Source organism: Lipotes vexillifer, unplaced genomic scaffold, assembly GCF_000442215.2.
Source record: "Lipotes vexillifer unplaced genomic scaffold, Lipotes_vexillifer_v1.1 scaffold543, whole genome shotgun sequence".
NCBI classification, from domain to species: domain Eukaryota; kingdom Metazoa; phylum Chordata; class Mammalia; order Artiodactyla; family Lipotidae; genus Lipotes; species Lipotes vexillifer.
The window spans coordinates 373,293-392,686 of NW_006799055.1; the positions used below are offsets into that span (position 1 = coordinate 373,293).

The window sequence follows — 19,394 nt, forward strand, 5'->3', positions numbered from 1 at the left end:
AATTTTAGGTTATTTGCACCTTTCATTCAGAACGCTCTGGTTGCTCCAAACCTTCAGAAGAGTCTGCTATACGAACAACCAAAGAAAAAAGTCTGCTTTCCACATTGTGTGTCAGCAGGAGAAAAAAGCGTTGCAGGAGGTGAGATGTGAGGCAGTCTAACTATTTAGAGAAAACAAGAGCTCAGAGCCAGAAGTGACCCTGAAATTGTAAGCCCCCAAGGAATATGCAGTCTTGGAGAGAACACTGGCCTTCCACAAAATCTCTATGGACAAGGTGACCCCGACTGAAAACTGATGACACACAGCAGCTTGCTATTTTCAATCATAAATTCTCAAGAGGCTTTTATTACTAGAAAATGACATGGTCAGTAATGCCTCCTTCCTCCTCCATTTACTTAAATCTGTATGCCTCATTTTCCTCACCTGCATATGCTGGAGATTGGACCTAGAATATGTCTGTGGTCTCTATTAGAGTCTACAGCTCTAATAATAATAGCTGCTATTTTAATGTTCTTTTTTTGAGGTAAATTTACCTACAGTGAAATGTACAAATCTCAAGTGTAGCATTTCATGAGTTTTGACAAATGCATATACCCTTGGAACCCAAATCTAAGCAAGATATAGAGCTTTTCTATCACTACAGAAAAATTCCCTCTTCAGTCAAACCACACCCTCACCTCCAGGCACCCACCCTTCTGGCTCTTATCACGATGGATCAAAGAATATTTAAAAGTTACTGTTGAATGCCAGGCTTTGTTTTAGAATGCTTCATCAGCATCAGTGCTTTTATTTCTCACGAGCACTGTGAAATGGCTCTTACCTCCATTTTGCAGATTAAAACGTTGAGCATCAGACCAATTAAGTTGCCCCTGGTTATCAGCCACCCAGTGTAGCGGCAGGGCGTGAACGAAGAAGTGGGTTTTAGACTCACGGCATCTCTGAGACGGGTCATGGCCAGCCCACATACGATTATTTAAGAAATATTATAGATCAATGTTCAAGTGAAATCAATACCATTTGCAAATTCTCAAGCCTCCCGAATAATCCTAAAGACCGCATGCATTACACTTTCCTAAATGATTCGTTTCTATCCTACACAGAAAATGGCAGAAAGGAGGTGTGAGAGGTTGCAAATTCGGTTTTACTGGTGAAAAAACTCAAAAGAGGTGACTTAGGTTCCAAACGTGCCTCGAGGCAGGGCCCTCGGGGATGCCAGGATAGGCGGCGAGGGAAGGGCTGGACCAGCGACCTTTAAAGAGCCTGGCGCCGCTCCTTCCTCTGACGCCACAGGCATCCTCTCAGAATACAGCAGGCTCGACGCGCTCGCCGAGAGAACGGACACGCGTCCTGCCACGGGGATTGGACGCTGCCGCGCAGGGCTCATCGGCAGCACCGGAGTTCAATTCGTCCCCCGTCCCCCTCAATGCCACCGTCTCCCTCCGCTCCTAGGCACACTGTAGTGCCTCCCTGCCCCGGCACCTGGGTGGGCTCCCGGGCTCCTCCCCAGAGCTGACTTCGAGCCCCACGCCCTACAGGCCCACGGCTGCCATGGCAACCGTACGCCGCCGCCGCCGCCTCTACACGCACGTCGCGAAATAACGGACTCCGCGGCGGCGGCGGCCTATGCCCCACCCCCACCCCACCTGGACCGCAGCAAAACGGTCGGTCGACCTGCGGCACCTAGGTAATGAATCCGAAGGAGACGGGCGCCAGCTACAGAGCCGGTGGTGGGCTATCCAGTTTGACAGCCCCACCCCTGCTCCCGCCGCGGGAGAGGCGGGGGCCGTGCGCGGCGGGGGAGGCAGTGCGTGCCGTGCGGGAAGGGGAGAGCCGCGGGAGCGCATGGCATGATGGGGATTGTAGTTCAGTGGCTCCTTGGGCTAGCGGCCTTGGCGGGGCGGCCTGGACGGGAGAACTACAAAGCCCGGCGTCCCCGACAGCTGGGAAAGACCGATAAACTTTGAGCCGAGCGGGGAGAGACAGTCTTTCTCTTTGTGTTGAGGGGGGTTCTGGGGTGGTCGCGGAATTGGGTTCTGAGCGCTGGGAAGGGGAAGTGGAGGTGAGACTCGGGCTTTCCGCCCCGCCATTTGGCCCGCCCCGGTTGCAGCACTGGCCCCACCCCGGCCCGGCCACCGCCCCGCGTAGTCTCTGGGAGGAGCGGCCGCCCAGGCTGCAGGGCCTCGGGCCTTCGGCGCCTCTCCCCCTCAGGTTGCTGCCTCTCGGTGCAGAACCGTATGTATGGCACACGTTTGATGGGAGACCCGAAAAACTATATTTTAACAGGCGTTTCTCCTTTTCCCTGATTCCCTCCTTTATTTCTAGGTATTTGATCAGATTTGTTCTGAAGTAGGAGGTGTTTGCATTAATTAAACCCATTGATTAATAATTACTCAAAGGGCATTAATGTTTAAAGGTTAAGTGTAGACGTAGAGAAAAGATACCGTGCTGCTCTATGGTAGTATCTGATATTTTTACCGTTTTGCGTTTTGCATTTTATTTATTGAGGGTCAAGATCCACCCCTGCCTACTAGCCTGAACACTGCCGACACATATTTTGATTCTATTTGAAACCTCCGTTCAACTTTAAATCACTAATGTTTTTGAAATACAGACTTGTCTTTTTATTTCATTTTTTTTAGCAGTGGGTAGTAATAATTATTTTACTTTTTATAACATTTTTCAGAATTTCTCAGGACCATTTTTCAGAATGAAAAGCGCCATGTTCTTTCTTTCTTTCTTTTTTTTAATGCTCTGGAATACACCTTAGCGCCTGAAGTTTGCTCAGGCCCTGGCGGTAAGGAAGCTGACACAGATTTAGAAAACCTGCCTTGTCTAGCCTTTAACATTTTTCGATAGGTAGAATATCATCCTAGAAATTTGGCATTTTACAGTGGTATGTTGGGAAATTATTGATGTATTGTGGGCTTACTTTGTGTGTGTATGTTTTAAAACAACAACATAAGGCCACTATAAAATTCCTTTTATTTCCATTAAATGAAGTTGGCCTCTGTAAACTATACTTAAAGTAGCAGTTTCATAGGAGGAGATTAAAAGTAGGTTTAGTGAGACCACTAGAAAAAAATGAAGACCTTATGGTATACAGTATAAGGATTTGAAATATTTATTCATTCAAGATTTGTTTATTCATTCATTCAAGATTTGTTAAAGGACCTATTATGTGCCAGGCAATATATGCCAGGTGGTGGGAATTAAGAGATGATAGATTATAGTCTGTGTCCTGCGTGGGCACACATTCGTGTCATCACAGTAGTGTGGGAGAGAGGTGCAAGTTGCTGTGAGCCTCGAGTGGGAATACGTGGTAATATCACAGTGACGTGTATTGAATACTTAACTCTGTGGGAGGTACTCTTTGGCATATTTTGCATGCAACCCCTTATTTAATCCTCACAGCAATCCTGTGAAGCCGCTGCTGTTATCTAGAGATGAGGAAACGGCCTTAGAGACCTTGCCTAAAGTCATAGCTGATAAGATGTGAACCTGGGATTTCAACCCAAGTGGGTCTTGCTCATCTCAGTCATGATCTCAACCACTCATGCCGTTCTCCACACCCTTTGGAAGAAAGATACTGACTCTGTCTAGGGAGATTAGGAGAAGCCTCCAGAATGATGTGACATTTGACTTGTGTTAGGAAAGTTGCTTAAGCTTTTATTGGAGAGAGGCTGAGGAGAGTCATTCTAGGCAAATGGCATTACAAAAGCAGAGGAAAAATTGGAGTGTTTTGTGTTTGCGGAACCCTAGGTCATTCTGATGACTAAATCCCAGAATACTTGCAATGTAGTGGGAGAGACCCAGTCTCGAAGTACTTGGTACCACGACAAGGCGTTTAGAATTTTTTCCTCAACGTGGGGTGACTGTTGAAGAATTTCTGATGGAATAGTGCCATTTATTGCGTTTGGATTTTAGAAGGACCTCCGGCTGCAGTGTGGAGAATGGATCCAGGAGAGTGGTGATAGGAAAACCAGTTTTAGGGGAAAAAAAAAAAAAGTCCAGTAAGGAAAAGAGCCTAAAGTAAGCAGTCGGAGTTATGGGAAGAGATGGATTGCAGGAGTATTGAAGAGGTAAAATTGATATGACTTGATAAGAGTTTGGATGTTGGGGGCTAGAAAGATTTGGAATCCTAAGACAAATGATTCTTAGTTTTCTGGTTAGGATGACTGATGGGATAGTGAAACCACTGATTGAGACGAGGAGGAACAGGTTTTTATCGGGGGCAAAAGATAAAGATAAATCGGTTTACTTTTGAGTATTTGTTCAAGGTTCCTGTAGGATATTCAGGGAAGGAGGCATTTGTATCCAGAGTTCCAGACAGAGCTCAGAGGTAGAGGTTTACTTGTAGATAAGTAGTTACAGGAGAGAATGGACCAGCTCACGTAGGAGGAATGTGTAGCTATGAAAAAAAGAAGAGGTTTGGATGTGGAACTCTTGGGAAACAGCAGCATTTACAGGGGGGTTGAGTTTCTGGGGAGAGGCGGGTGTGTTTGAAAGGAAGTGGGAGCCCACAGATGAGGCTGAGAGGTCAGGAGGCAGAGAGCAAGGAGAAGATGCAGAAAGCATCATAACAAATGACGAAGGAGAGGAAAGTAGGAAGCAGGGAGGGAGTGGTCCAGGTGCCTCGGAGAGGGTGAGTAAGGCCGAGATTGAAATGTGTCCAATGGATTTGGTGACTGCACATCATTTCGAAACTTTGCAAAAATGAAGAAGAGGGATCTGGCCATAGGCTACTTGAAAAGAGTTTCCGTAATTAATACATATACAAAAGAAAACAGGATAATGAGCCCCATGTAGCCATCACCTAGCTTGGAGAATGAACACATGACCAGTTTTGTTTCGTCTATAATCTTTGCCCACAGTTGGATAATTTTTTTTATTTCTTGTTTAATTAATTAATTTTTATTTTTGGCTGCGTTGGGTGTTCGTTGCTGCGCGCGGGCTTTCTCTAGTTGCAGTGAGCGGGGCTACTCTTCGTTGTGGTGCGTGGGCTTCTCATTGCGGTGGCTTCTCTTGTTGCGGAGCACGGGCTCTAGGTGCGCGGGCTTCAGGAGTTGTGGCGCACGGGCTTAGTTGCTCCGCGGCATGTGGGGGTCTTCCCAGATCAGGGATCGAATGGTGTCCCCTGCATTGGCAGGCGGATTCTTAACCACTGCACCACAGGGAAGTCCCATGGATTATTTTAAAGCTAGACTCAGATATCATATCTTTTTATCTGTAATTATTTCATTATGTATCTTTGAAAATTAAGGATTCTTTAAAAAAAAAAATAGAACTGTAGTATTGCCTACTTAAAAAATTCACCGGTACTTCCTTAACATAAAATTTCCAGTCACACTTCTTTTTAAAGAAGCTTGACTGTGAAGAAAAAGAGTTGAGGCAAACTAAAAGAGGTTTATAGGTTGTTTTTTTTTTTAAAGATTGATGACAAGCTATTAAGGAAAGAGCCAATAAAGAGGAAATGTGTGACAATGTAGGCAACGAAGAGCGAGGAGAGAGCTGATCGAGATCCCTGAGAAAGTAGGAAAGGATGGGATGAGCAGGGTGGAAGAATTAAGCTAGAATTAATTTGGTATGTTTCATAAGCAGCAACTAAGTTCTAGCTGTGTTACTAGGCAGCATGCTAGTGTTGATAGGAGGGGAGAAGCTCTGAAAAAGGAAGAGATGCGAATAGATACAGGTATTTATAGGTTGGGTGGTAAAAGGTGAGAGTTCAAAGCTTATGGCCCCTAAGAGGTGGATAGAAGTAAACGTCAATTGATGAGAGATGAGATTGGGGTTAGGAAAGGAGAATAGTGGAGATTTGAAATAGCCACTGTGGAAGGGGACCTGAGCTAGGACAAGTAAGAATTGTTTCATTGATTAGATGACAGCAAAACACCAGGTGGTGCAATTTTTTTTTTTCCTTAAAATTTGATTGGTTTACTAAGGGGAAGCTTAAAATAGTGAGGAAACCAATATCCTGATGTGTTCCTGAAGAGAAGAGAATTCAGGCCAAGAACTTATGATTGGACCATTCCTCAGTAACTTTAGATTTATTCATTTAAACTGATAATTGCTGTCTATTTGTATAAATATCACACTAAAACTAGAAAGGCCCTTACAGATCTTTTGGATCAATACTTTATTTTCTCAACATATACAGTGATATTCTTTTACAGAGAACATTTCTCCAAGGATCATTTCCTGAGTGTGGTGCAGCGGGAGGGGTCAGATAGATCTGTTGTCTGCTTCCGGAACTACAGCTTATTTTCCATGTGATCATGTGCATGTTTCCAGACCTGCGCCCCACTCAGAAAAGATGTTAATGCTATCTGTAAGATTTTGGGGAAGATGAGACAGTTTAACGGAGGAAAACCTGACGTGCTCCGTAACCGAAGGCCTTTCTCTCCCCCTTCTCCCCCTTCCTTACCAACAACATGGCAGGATTGTCAGTTCTCTTTGACAAAAGGCCATGTTCTGTGACTTTACTTGACCATATTAAGCAGGTAGATCAGGTAGTAGTTACATTACAAAATGATAATTTGATCTATATAAAAAGATTCATCGGGCTTCCCTGGTGGCGCGGTGGTTGAGAGTCCGCCTGCGGATGCAGGGGACGCGGGTTCGTGCCCCGGTCCGGGAAGATCCCACATGCCGCGGAGCGGCGGGGCCCGTGAGCCATGGCCGCTGAGCCTGTGCGTCCGGAGCCTGTGCTCTGCAACGGGAGAGGCCACAACAGTGAGAGGCCCGTGTACCGCAAAAAAAAAAAAAATTATACTGATTGGTTTTTTAATAGAAACCACCTTGAATTTTTTGTATAAACCCCACTTGGTCATAATGTGTTATCCTTTTTATAAACTGGATTTGATTAGCTAAAATTTAAATATTTTTGTATTCGTGTTCCTGAGGGATACTGGTAGGTAAATTTCTTATAATGTCTGGTTTTGGTATCAGGGTAAAGCTGGCCTTAAAATATGAGTTGGAGGTTTTTCCACCTCTTCCTTTTTCTGAGAGAGTTTGTTTGGAATTGGTTTATTTTTTCCCTGAGTACTTGAGAGAATTCACTTGTGAAACCTTTTGGATTTGGAGTGTTTTGGGGTTTTTTTGTTTGTTTTGGGGGGTTTATTTTGGTGGAAAGATTTTAAATTACAAATTGAATTTCATTGATTGACAGAGGGCTATTCAGATTAATTACTCTGTTTCTTCTTGAGAAATAGCTTTGGTATGTTGTGACTTTCATAGAACTTGTCCATTTCATTAAGCCCTCTTTTGCCTTTTAATAGCTCTAAAGTTTGTAGTGATAACCCCTCCATCATTTCTGATTTTGGTAATTTGTGTTTTCTCTCTCCCTTTCTTGGTCAGTAATACTAGAGGTTTAATCATTTTTAATGATCTTTCCAAAGAACTAGCTTTTGGCTACATAGAAATTTCTTTTTTTTTTTTCTGTTCTATTTTATTAATTTTTGCTCTTAACCTTATTATGTTCTTCCTTCTACTTCTTTTGGGTTAATATGTGTTTATTTTCCTAGAGTCTTGTGACAAGCTGAAAGCAGGAGTTGGCAAACTATAGTCTGGGGGCCAAATTCAGTCTGCTCCTTATTTTTGTATGGCCCATGAACTTAGAATGTTATTTTCGTTTTTTTTTAATGGTTAAAGAAGTCAAAAGAAGAATAGTGTTCTGTGAAGTGAAAATAAATGAAATTCAGATATCAGTGTCTGTAAATAAAGTTTTATCGGAACACAGCCACACTCATTTGTTTACATATTGTTTATGGCTTCTTTTGTGCAGAGTTCAGTAGTTGGAGTAGAGACTTTGTGATGTTTTCATTGCTTTGCACTGCTGCTTGGTGTGCACTATAATCACAGTGTTTCACGTGCCCTGCATATATCACTGTACTGTGACATTTTACTTCATTTATTGTCAGCGGATTCCCATCATGTCAAAACAAGAAAAGATGAGAAAAATGGACTTGACATATTTATACTTTTAAAGCACAGTGGAGTGTAGAATATCGAACTAAATGACAAAGCATTTTGATTATTATGCAATGACACTATAGCTGTGCTAAAGACATACAATTTACACTGACATTACCAGACTAATCACTCGTCATGGTATTCCCAATTCATAGGAAAGCAGTGGTTAGAAAACTTAAAAAGGAATATCTTTTTAAGCAGAATTTCTTCACAAAATTAAAACACGAAAATCAGGCTGCACCCAGAGTAAGTTTCTGAGTGTCTCATTTGTTGGCCAAACAAGGAAGTCATTTACCAATGGTAATTTAAGTAAATCTTGTTTGATTGTAGCAGCCAAAGAAATGTGTCTGGAGAAAATAAACTTGCTTATGACTATTAGCCTTCTGGTGAGACCAGTTGCTACAAGAGTTGAGGGCATCAATAATCAATTAAATAAAACAAGGCAAATGATTTTGATTGGTTTTCCTTGGCTGGTGATGAATTGACAGATGTTACCAAAACAGCCTAAGTGTTTATTTGAGAAGTCAATGCTACTGAAAAATTACATTTAATGAATAGTATTTGTGGAATAGCTACAGATAGGAATACTTATAAAAAGTTAAGAAAACACGAATTCTGTACAACCTGAAGTGGAATCTGTTAAGATGTGTTGAAACTCGGGGTGGAAAAAATATGTGTAGAACAGAAAAAGGCTTAGGTGAACAAAGTTACAAAGCTGTGAAAGTGTAGCATGGTTCAAGTTGTTGGCTCTTCACTGTTTTTTAAAAATTTATTTATTTTTTATTTTATTTATTTTTGGCTGTGTTGGGTCTTCGTTGCTGCGCACGGGCTTTCTCTAGTTGCGGTGAGCAGGGGCTCCTCTTCATTGCGGCGCATGGACTTCTCATTGCGGTGGCTTCTCTTGTTGCGGAGCACGGGCTGTAGGTGCATAGGCTTCAGTAGTTGCAGCACGCTGGCTCAGTAGTTGTGGCTCGTGGGGTCTAGAGCACAGGCTCAGTAGTTGTGGTGCACAGGCTTAGTTGCTCTGTGCCTTGTGGGATCTTCCCGGACCAGGGCTCGAACCCGTGTCCCCTGCATTGGCAGGTGGATTCTTAACCACTGTGCCACCAGGGAAGCCCTTCACTGTTTTTTTTTTATCAGCAGGTGTTTTGCAGAGAATATTTGAATCTATCATGTAGTAAGGAGCCATTAGTGTCTTAAGACTCGAGTGTTCCTCTTGAGGACTTAGCCATTGTCAGTTCCATGAATTTTTGTCAGAAATAGACTTGCCCCTGCCACACAGCAGTTTGGTAGCTTGTAGTGGTAAAGTTCTACTGTAATCGTTTGAGCTAAGGGCTGGTTTGAAATTTTTCTGAATGAGAGGAACTGCTCTCACCCACTATTACTGAACACTGAATGGCTTTGGAAATCAGTTTGACTGCAGACTTGATAATGTTTCTTTATGAATCAACTGAAAATTACAGAACCAAACAGTGCTTATATGCAAAACTAAAAGTTATTTCAATGCCAACTAATGTTTGAATCACAAGTAATACCAAGCTATTTTATATAGCTTTCCTTGCTGTCAAAAGTTAAAGCAAAGAAGTGAGATCTCCATTCCCACCCAGATTTTCATTATATTTTTTTGAGCTCAGACTACTTTAATGCAAGTGCAAAGGAAATTTCCATATTATGAAATCCATTTAACTGTGTAATTGAGATACTTCCACTTACCCTTCAATTGGAAGTGATTAACACGCAATGTAATGACATGCTAAAAGACATTATCAAGAGAAGAATAAAATCTTTAAATGCTTTCCAAACAGTGAATGTGCTGGATGAAATCATATGCTTGTGATTTGATATCATTATGTGACAGTACCTATCTGGGTAAAAAGACACTTTTAAACATGAAATGCATAAGTATTATTAAAGAGCAGCATTAACATACGAACATTTGCAATTGATTTTGGTGATAGGGCACAGTAACTTTGAATCTGAACTACATGAAATATCCCCCTACAAAAGAGTTCCATTCTTATTAGTAGACCTGTTTTGCAAAAAGTTGTACTCAACTATTACTACTATAATATTTTGAATTTTGTCGATAAAAATTGTGGACATTTTTGTCTCATTATATAAGTACTTACATAATATCCTCGATTTTGCCCATTGCCCCTCAAAGCTAAAAATATTTACTCTCTGGCCCTTTACAGAAAAAGTTGGCTGACCCCTGCTTTCCATCGAGATATCTTCAGTCTGCATATTTGTGTGCCTGTACATATTAGCAGAATTAATGCTTTTGTCTCACAGTGACTAATTTGAAGAATTGTTCTCATTTGAAGAGGAGGCTTTCCGTGGTTGTCCTATTTTCTGTGGGTAGATCTACTGAATGTTGAAATTTCTTACTGTGTAACAGTAGTGTACTGTTTGCTGCAGTGTGATTCTCAAGTAACATAGATGCTGCCTTCAAGGAACCGATGCCTGGAGAAGGGGCAAATAATATGCCAAAACACATAAAGGAAGCAATTTTATTCTCAAAAATGTACTGGAGTCAGCTGAAATGACTAGAACTAGAGACAGTTAATTTTGAGGAAGAGTTTTTGAGCCCCTTAAGAATAGATAAGAAGTAGAGAGGAAGGGCCAAGCTACCCACATCAAAATTTAATTCCCTGAGGAAGGCATGGAGAAATACTTTGATTTTTCTCTACCAAGTGTATTCATTGGTTTACTGTTCCAGGAAATAAGAGTAGGTCAATTTGGACTCTTTCCCAAGAGGTCAATTTGGCCTCTTTCCCAAGATGTCATTCTCCTGTATCTCTGGACTTCCTACTCTTGGTAGTTTTCGGTGGAAAGCAGCTTTGCTTAGAAGCCTTGGATGATCTTGGGAGACTTTAGAGAAGCCTGGAAGAAAAGCCAGAATTACTGGGCTGGAGGGCTTTGGTGGAAACCAGAGGTTCAGATATTTTCTCCTAGCATCTTATAGAAGGGGAAAGATTAATGATAGTTATTTGCACAGACAAAAAGCTACAAATGACAAGGTCATAGAAGATTACAACATGAGGAGCAAAAAAGAGCTCAGGTAGTTTAATTCACAGGTTTTTGCTTAGATTTAAATTGTATGGAACAATTAAATGTATACAAACGATGCATGGACAACTATAGGCTGTTCTTTTAAAATGTGTTCCTTAAGTCAAAAAGTTCCTTAACTTTTTGTTTTTGGGGCCAAATAGTTTTAGTGAGAAATAGTTTCTGCAGTTTTAATTGATGTCACTGGAAAATGTGAGATATTCATATATTTATTTTTACATTGTCGAGAATAGGTGGACTAAAATAAAGCAAGCTCATCTTTACTATTATTGCAGCGTGTAGTAATTATAAATGAGCAAGGAGAACTAGTGTCTAATTTATGTACCTGTAACATAAATCGATAGTTCAGAGCTGTGTAATTTGTCTCCTTAGTATCTCTTTGTGTGTTCTTTTGTGATCTCCTTTGTATTTCCAAAATTGGGAATTTTGTTCAGTATTATAAGATGCATTCAGATAACCTCAAAGAGTGAGAGAACCATTTTGACTTTCAAAGTAGTTTTACGCAGATCTTTTAAATCGTAATAAGAAATGCTTTAAAGTCGGTACTGAAAACTTAATTAAAAGTCATATTTTATGTTTAGGTCTCTGAAAGATGAATTTGGCTGAGATTTGTGACAATGCAAAGAAAGGAAGAGAATATGCACTTCTTGGAAATTATGACTCCTCAATGGTATATTACCAGGGGGTGATACAGCAGATTCAGAGACATTGCCAGTCAATCAGAGACCCAGCTGTCAAAGGCAAATGGCAGCAGGTAAGATCACGTTCAAGTATTCAGTGAATGAGGGCAGTGGTCTGTTATACTTGAAAGATAAGAGTTAGAAAATTAGTTTGAGATTTTTGTAAATAGCTCTTATTTGTCTGAATACTGAAATATATTTAAAATGTACTCTGAATAATTTTGTCTTTCCCAGTTAATATTTTATATACTTTTGATAATATATTTTATGAGACATATTTTGAAGATATTTAATTCAAATTGAATCTACTTTTAATTCTTTTTCCTGATCAGTTGACTAATTGTGTGTGATTACAAATTTTTGAAATAAGGTATTTCTACCTTTCCCCTTTCATTTTACATGTAATTTTGACTCATTTCATAAAACTTTTCCTTTAAGAAGATTTCCTCTTCTTTTGAAAGACTCCTTATAAATACAAAGGAGTCAGTAATCTAATAAAAAACACTAATATATTTGCTGTGTCTCTTGACTATACAACTTGGTTATGTAATATTACAGTTAATAAAAACTTGAATTAGAATTTCCCCACTTACTCTTAAAACTTAAAATCCTTTTAAAATTAAAAGTACAAAGTCAGGCATTTCTTTGAAGTTTCATTTATGTGCTAATGCCTTTCAAGTGTTTCTTTTAAGTTTTCCACTGGTCAGAAATTGATGTTTTACTAAGTTTTCAGGGTAAATTTGGCTTATTTTCCAACTTAAGTGTTAACCAAATTATGTTGAGTGAGAACAATACACTCGCTTTAACTCAAGTTAAAATTTTTCGTTGTGTTCTATCCTGCATCCTAGCCCCAGGCAAGAGTTGTTTATTAATCTAGCATGGAAATATTTTTGACCTGTTCTTAATTGTGTTAAATAGTGACCATTTCTGTTCTGGTACTTCTTCTATGTTTCTTTGCATTAGGTTCTGAAATTTCATTTCTCTAAGTGTAGCATATAATTGCATATATTAGTTGAATTTAGATTTTTCTTTGATTCTGTGACTCGTTTATATGTTCCGTTCTATATATTATTTGAGATAGAGTTAAGGGAAAGTTTCTTATGCTCTGCTTTATAGGAAAGTGTGCTTTCTGGTTAAGAAAATTAAAATTGTTAAAATTAATTTATAAATGTAATTTTCAATCTATTATCTGTCTTTGAAAATTAGTTTGGGCTCAAAGTTTGAAAACATGAGAATTTCCACATAGTTGGTGCTCAGTGAAGTTTTTTAAATATGGGAAAAATCTTGCCTTTGAGCTCAAAATAAACTTTAGGCAGGACTTGAAAGATTTTAAACAAGGCGAAAAGAATTCAGACTTTGGTGAGGCAGAATTTAAATTGGAAATGGGTAATTCTTAGTATCAGTATTACACCACTTCAGGCTTTCATATGCTCACGACAAGCATTTCGTATTTTGTGATATTGGGGATAGGAAATGCTGATTTCCTATCAGCATTTTGACTGACAGTTTTTGAGGAAGCTACTTACAAATATATTAAAAGTATTTAGCATAACATTATAGATTTCTGGGAATGGTTAACTTCTTACTAACTTAGTTTCTTGTTTTAAATTGTCTTAATGGTCATCACATTCTTTGGTAGAAAGAATTTCTTCCTGAAATATACATAACGACTTGCACTAAGAAAAGATATATATTACACGTATGTCTTCAAACCAATTCCTGGCCTCCTATGTAACTTTAAACAGTTGTTTTTTTAAACTATGTTTTAATTACTCATTTTGCATACTTTGAACGACATTAAGAAAACTAGAATTCTATAGCAATTTGTTATTTGCAATTTATATAAATATTTTGTAGCATAAAGGCTATTTTTTTAAGGTTCGGCAGGAATTATTGGAAGAATATGAACAAGTTAAAAGTATTGTCAGCACTTTGGAAAGTTTTAAAATCGACAAGCCCCCAGATTTCCCTGTGTCCTGTCAAGATGAACCATTTAGAGATCCTGCTGTTTGGCCGCCCCCTGTACCTGCAGAACACAGGTAAATGGGACTTTATATTCTCTTTAGGTACTTCTATAGTTAATTAATATTCAGAGTGAAGAGAGTAAAGCTTTATTTGAACAAAGTATGAAAAACTGTTTTGGGGGGCATGTAAATTTAATACCTATTTATAATTTTCACACGTGTGTTTACAGGGTTTGTATTTGATAAAGAACAGAAGTATATCATTTGTCATCTATCTTGCTTTTGGAAGGTTTTACTACTGTAATCTAAACAATAGCAGTCTACTGCTAGTCCTAAATTTTAGTTTAACTGATAAATTTATCAGTTAAGCAGGTTCTTTTAGATTTCATAATGTCAGCATCAGAGCTTTTTTGCTTTAAAAGACTAACAACTTTAGATGAAATGGTGGACAAATTGGATTCATCTGGTTGGGCATACAGCCAGTTTCCTGAATCTTAGTGTTGAAGGAACCTAACCTTTCCCTAAAGGTTCCCTAACCTTTCCCTAAATTTGCCCTAAAGGGCAAATTCCCTAGTGTGGCAATAAGGCTTGAAGTTTATCTCCTTGATGCTCTGTCTGTGCATCATCTGCATTAAACCTCTCTCTTCTTCTTTGCTGTCTTCCTGTGTTTGCATAGTCTGTTCTTCCTCAAGGCATAACCATAATCCCCATCTAAACAGCTCATATTCATTCTTCGAGTCTCAGCTAAACTGCTTGTCTTCTCTGCAGCCTTTTCTGGTTTCCGCTGCGTAACAGTGTTCATCCTAGTTATGTTGTGTTTCTTTGTCTCTTGACAAGGTTAGGAGTTTTGCAAGGGCAAGGACCATGGTTTTATTTACTCAAAACAAATAACAAATAGCAAACTTCCACTGCTCACACAGTGTTTGGCACATAGTAGGCATTCAGCCAACATTGAATGAGTAACTTCATTAATTCCACAAGTAAAGAAACCGAGGTCTGGGAGACCTTGACCTGTAAGTTAGGCTACACCAGGAGCTGAGCTTAGGTCTTTCTGGCTTTCAGTCCCCTTTTTTGTGAAGTTGTATATTGTGGCCAGTGTTGCATCACAGAAAATAAATATCCCTTTGGTTAGTAGCTGTGATCATGTATTTAGCTTGTTGATCTCTTAAAATTTCCTAAAAGCATTTAAAGAACTGTGAAAAGTAGTTAATTTATCCCTTCAGGATTTTTTTCTACTGAGTTAGAGATAATTTTATGATTCCCATTATAAAAACACTAGATGATGATTCTTTTCTAAGGTCTACAATAATATTGTGCTTTCCTCAGATGTAGCCACCCTCAGGTGTTTTGGATTAAGATGACTGTTACCCCTCAAAATGCACTGTTTCAAGAGTCATAGGAAGTTCCAGAGTAAATATAATGGCATTTTGATGGATCAGACTTGAAAATTTTATGTATGTATAATAGATACCTTGTTTTTTCCTGAAAGTCATTAATTTAAAAATACATTTCTTGTTTAAAGCTAAAAGCTGACACTTTTTATTTAGATATAATTGACATAGCATTGTGTAAGTTTAAGGTGTACAGTCTGTTGATTTGATATATTTATATATTGTGATAGGATTATCACAGTAGCCTTAGCTAACACCTCTATCACATCACATAGTTATCATTTCTTTTTCTGGTGGGAACTAAGATATAGTGTCTTAGCAACTCTGAAGTATGTGATGCAGTATTGTAGTGTTTAATCGCTGTGCTGTGCATTAGATTTCTAGGACTTATTTAACTACTGGTTGCAAGTTTGTACCGTTAAACACCGTCTTCCCAACTCCCTGCCCCTACCCCCCCATCTCCCAGCCCCTGGTAACTACCCTTCAACTTGCTGTTTTTACAAGTTTGGCTTTTTCAGATTCCACGTATAAGTAACATGCATTAGTCCTTCTTTGTATGACTTAACTCACTTGGCATAATGCCTTCAGGGTTTATCCATGTTGTTGCAAATGGCAGGGTTTCCTTCTTTGTCGTGGCTGAATAATATTCCATTGTAGTATATGTGTACCACATCATCTTTATCCATTCATCTGTTAGTAGTCACTTAACATTGTTTTCGTATCTTGGTTATTGTAAATAAAGCCGCAGGGAATGTGGGAATGCATATATCTCTTCAGTATCCTGTTTTTATTTCTTTCGGTTATATACCCAGGAGTGGAATTGTTCTAGTTTTAATTTTTTGAGGAACCTTAATACTCTTTTCCATAGTGGCTGAACCAATTTTCATTCCCACCAACAGTGCACAAGGATTCCCTTCTTTCCACATGCTTGCCAGCCCTTATCCCTTGTCTTCTTGATAATAGTCATTCCAACAGATGCGAGGTAATGTCTCATTGTTGTTTTGATTTGCGTTTCCCTGATGATTAGTAATGTTTAGCATAGTTTCATGTACATGTTGGTCATTTGGATGTCTTCTTTGGAAAACTGTCTGTTTAGTTCCTCTCCCCGTTTTCTAATTGGGTTGTTGTTGTTGTTATTGACTTGTATGAGTTCTTTATATATATTTACTTAACATTTTGGATATTAACCCCCTATCTGATTTATGGTTTGCAAATATTTTCTCCCATTTGGTAGGTTGCCTTTTTATTTATTTATTTTTATTGCTTCTTTTGCTATGCAGGAGCTTTTTAGTTTGATGTAGTCCCATTTGTTGATTTTTGCTTTTGTTGCTTGTGCTTTTGGTGTCATCTGAAAAGATCATTACCAAGACCAATATCAAGGAGCTTCCTTCCTGTGTTTTCTTCTAGGGTTTTGCAGTATCGGGCCTTATGTTTTAAGTCTTTTAAATCCATTTCGAGTTCATTTTTGTGAGTGCTGTAAGATAAGGGTTCAAGTTCATTTTTTCCTCTGTGGTTATCCAGTTTTCTCAACAGGATTTGTTGAAGAGATTATCCTCTCCCCCATTGAGTGTTCTTGGCTCCCTTGTCACTATTATGTGACAGGGGTTTATTTCTGAGCTCTCTATTCTGTTCCACTGGTCTATGTGTCTGTTTTTATACTGTTTTAATTACTGTAGTTTTGTATCAATAGTATAGTTTGAAATCAGGAAGTGTGATGCCTCTGGCTTTGTTCTTCTTTCTCATGATTGCTTTGGCTATTTTTGGTCTTTTGTGTTTCCATACAAATTTTAGGATTCTTCTTTCTAGTGCTGTGAAAAACGCCGTTGGAAGTTTGACATGGATTGTGTTGAATCTGTAGATGGCTTTGGGTAGTATGGATATTTTAACAATGTTAATCTTCTGATCCATAAATGTAGGATATCTTTCCATTTGTTTGTGTTTCCTTCAGTTTCTTTCATTAAAGTCTGGTAATTTTCATTGTACAGATCTTTCACTTGGTTAAATTTATTCCTAAGTACTTTATTGTTTTTGATGCCAATGTGAATGGGATAATTTTGTTTCTTTTTCAGATGTTTTGTTGTTAATGTATAGAGGCACAACTGATTTTTGTATGTTGATCTTACATCCTGCAACTTTAGTGAATTCATTGATTAGTTTCCAATGGTTTTTTGGTTGAGTCTTTAGGGTTTTCTGTATTTAAGCTCATACCATTTGCAAATAAAGACAGTTTTGCTTATTCCTTTCCAATTTGGATGCCTTTTATTTCTTTGTTTTGCCTAATTACTCTAGCTAGGACTTCCAGTATTACGCTGAATAAGAGTGATGAGAGTGTGGGCATTCTTATCTTGTTTCTGTTCAAGAAGAGAAACTTTCAATTTTTCACTGTTGAGTATAATGTTAGCTGTTGTCGTATATGGCCTTTATCATGCTGAGGTATGTTCCTTCAATTTGTTGAGGGTTTTTATCATGAAAGGGTGTCGTATTTTGTCAAATGCTTTTCTTCATCTATTGAGATGATGGTATGATTTTTATCTTTTATTCTATTGATGTGGTGTATCATATTTATTGATTTGTATATGTTGAACCACCCTGGCATCCCAAGGATAAATCCCACTTGGTCATGTTGTATTTGAATTTGGTTTGCTAATATTGAATTTGGTTTGCTAATATTCTGTTGAGAATTTTTGCCTCCATATTCATTGAGGATATTGGTCTATAGTTTTCTTTTCTCATCGTGTCCTTATTTGGCTTTGGTATCAGAGTAATGCTGGCTTCATAAAATGAGTTTGGAAGTGTTCCCTCTTCCTCAGTTTTTTGGAAGAGTTTAAGAAGGATTGGCATTCATTCTTTTTTAAATGTTTGGTAGAATTCGCCAGTGAAGCCATCTGGTCCTGGGAATAACTTTCAGTATAGGAGGTACCTGTTCGTAATTGCTAGAGCACATGATGTATTTCAGAAGGCAGTGGCCACAGATAATAACTCTAATATCTAATGTCTGTGGCTCAGACTGAATAGAAAATGTGGCTGGCATTTTCCCATTGATGAACACCTTCCTGAAAACTTCTCCTCATTAGAGAAACACCAGCGCAATTATTTCTTTTTCTTTGGCCTCCTGTAACTGCCCATAGCACAGATCTGACTTATTTTTATACTTGTTTTAATCGTTATTCTCAATGAAAGTGGAAGATGAATGGACCAGAATATGTTTCTCCAAACCTCCTTCCTTCATACTAAATTTAAAAAATGTTTCCCTTGTGTGTAACCATTGTGTGTATTTTTTTTTCTCTGTGGATCAGAAATCCTTAATAAAAGCAAATGTAAGACTGTATATTGCTTGGGGAAAAAAGATTCCCATTTCCACATATATCATCAACAACAATGGAAAAACACCCAGCAACTCCACAGGGTTCTACTAGTGAAGGAATTCTGTTTAATACCTTGAGTAGTATCATGGGATTAGCAGTGTTAAACTTTAAGGATAAAATCTTTACATAAGCAAATCCACAGATCCTTCACCAAGTAATAACATCATAGTGATACCTATGTAAGGCAGATGTTAATGAAGTCAACTTTACACAGGTTTGTAGCACAGAATGTGTGCATGAGCTGATAGAATAAGCAAATATTAAGATTGTAAGTTTAGGGTTAAAAGTTATGGGAGGTTAAAATTGTATAATTTTTTCCTTTTATAATTTTGTTTCTTCTACAGGTCGTATAAAACAAAAGTAATAAAATTTCCACCTAGAGATAGTGAAAAGTGGATATAGTCCTTAGGTATTCTTGGTGTAATGGGAAGACAATTGACTGGAGCCCACGAGATCTGAGTTTGAATTCTACTTCTGACACCTCTTTGCTTTATGACCTTGTGCAAGTTATTTAACTTCTAAACATTAGCTTTAGTGTCTGTAAAATGGGGATGTCTACCTCATGGAATTAATGAAGAAAATTTAATGTTTAGGACAGTAACTGGCATGTAATAAGTAAAGTGAATCATCAACTCTGAAATAAAAGACTACAGTGTTCTTTCAGATAAATAGTAAGAGACTAACAGAATTTTAAAAATGACATAGCCTCATTTGTAAAATTCCTTAAGGAATTTTTTTCCTTCCTGTACATTCTATATAAATCCTTAGTTTTCTGAAACATTTTGAATAACTCTGGCAGAGAGAATATGTTTTTTTAAATGTCCAAGTCTCATGAAGTGGGCAGTCTTTTTTTTTTTTTTTTAACCGGTACGCGGGCCTCTTACTGTTGTGGCCTCTCCCGTTGCGGAGCACAGGCTCTGGACGTGCAGGCTCAGCGGCCATGGCTCATGGGCCCAG

General features: G+C 38.6%; 1 protein-coding gene across 1 annotated transcript in view; it reads left to right on the forward strand.

Annotated features, from left to right (window-relative positions):
• Nucleotides 1-1,987: 1,987 nt before the first annotated feature.
• Nucleotides 1,988-19,394, forward strand: part of KATNAL1 (katanin catalytic subunit A1 like 1) — a 73,170-nt gene continuing 55,763 nt past the window's right edge. The window contains exons 1-3 of the mRNA XM_007471431.1: nucleotides 1,988-2,059; nucleotides 11,619-11,791; nucleotides 13,596-13,756. Of these exons, the coding sequence (XP_007471493.1) occupies nucleotides 11,630-11,791; nucleotides 13,596-13,756 (323 nt within the window). The 5' untranslated portion in view covers nucleotides 1,988-2,059; nucleotides 11,619-11,629. The remainder of the gene's footprint in view (nucleotides 2,060-11,618; nucleotides 11,792-13,595; nucleotides 13,757-19,394) is intronic.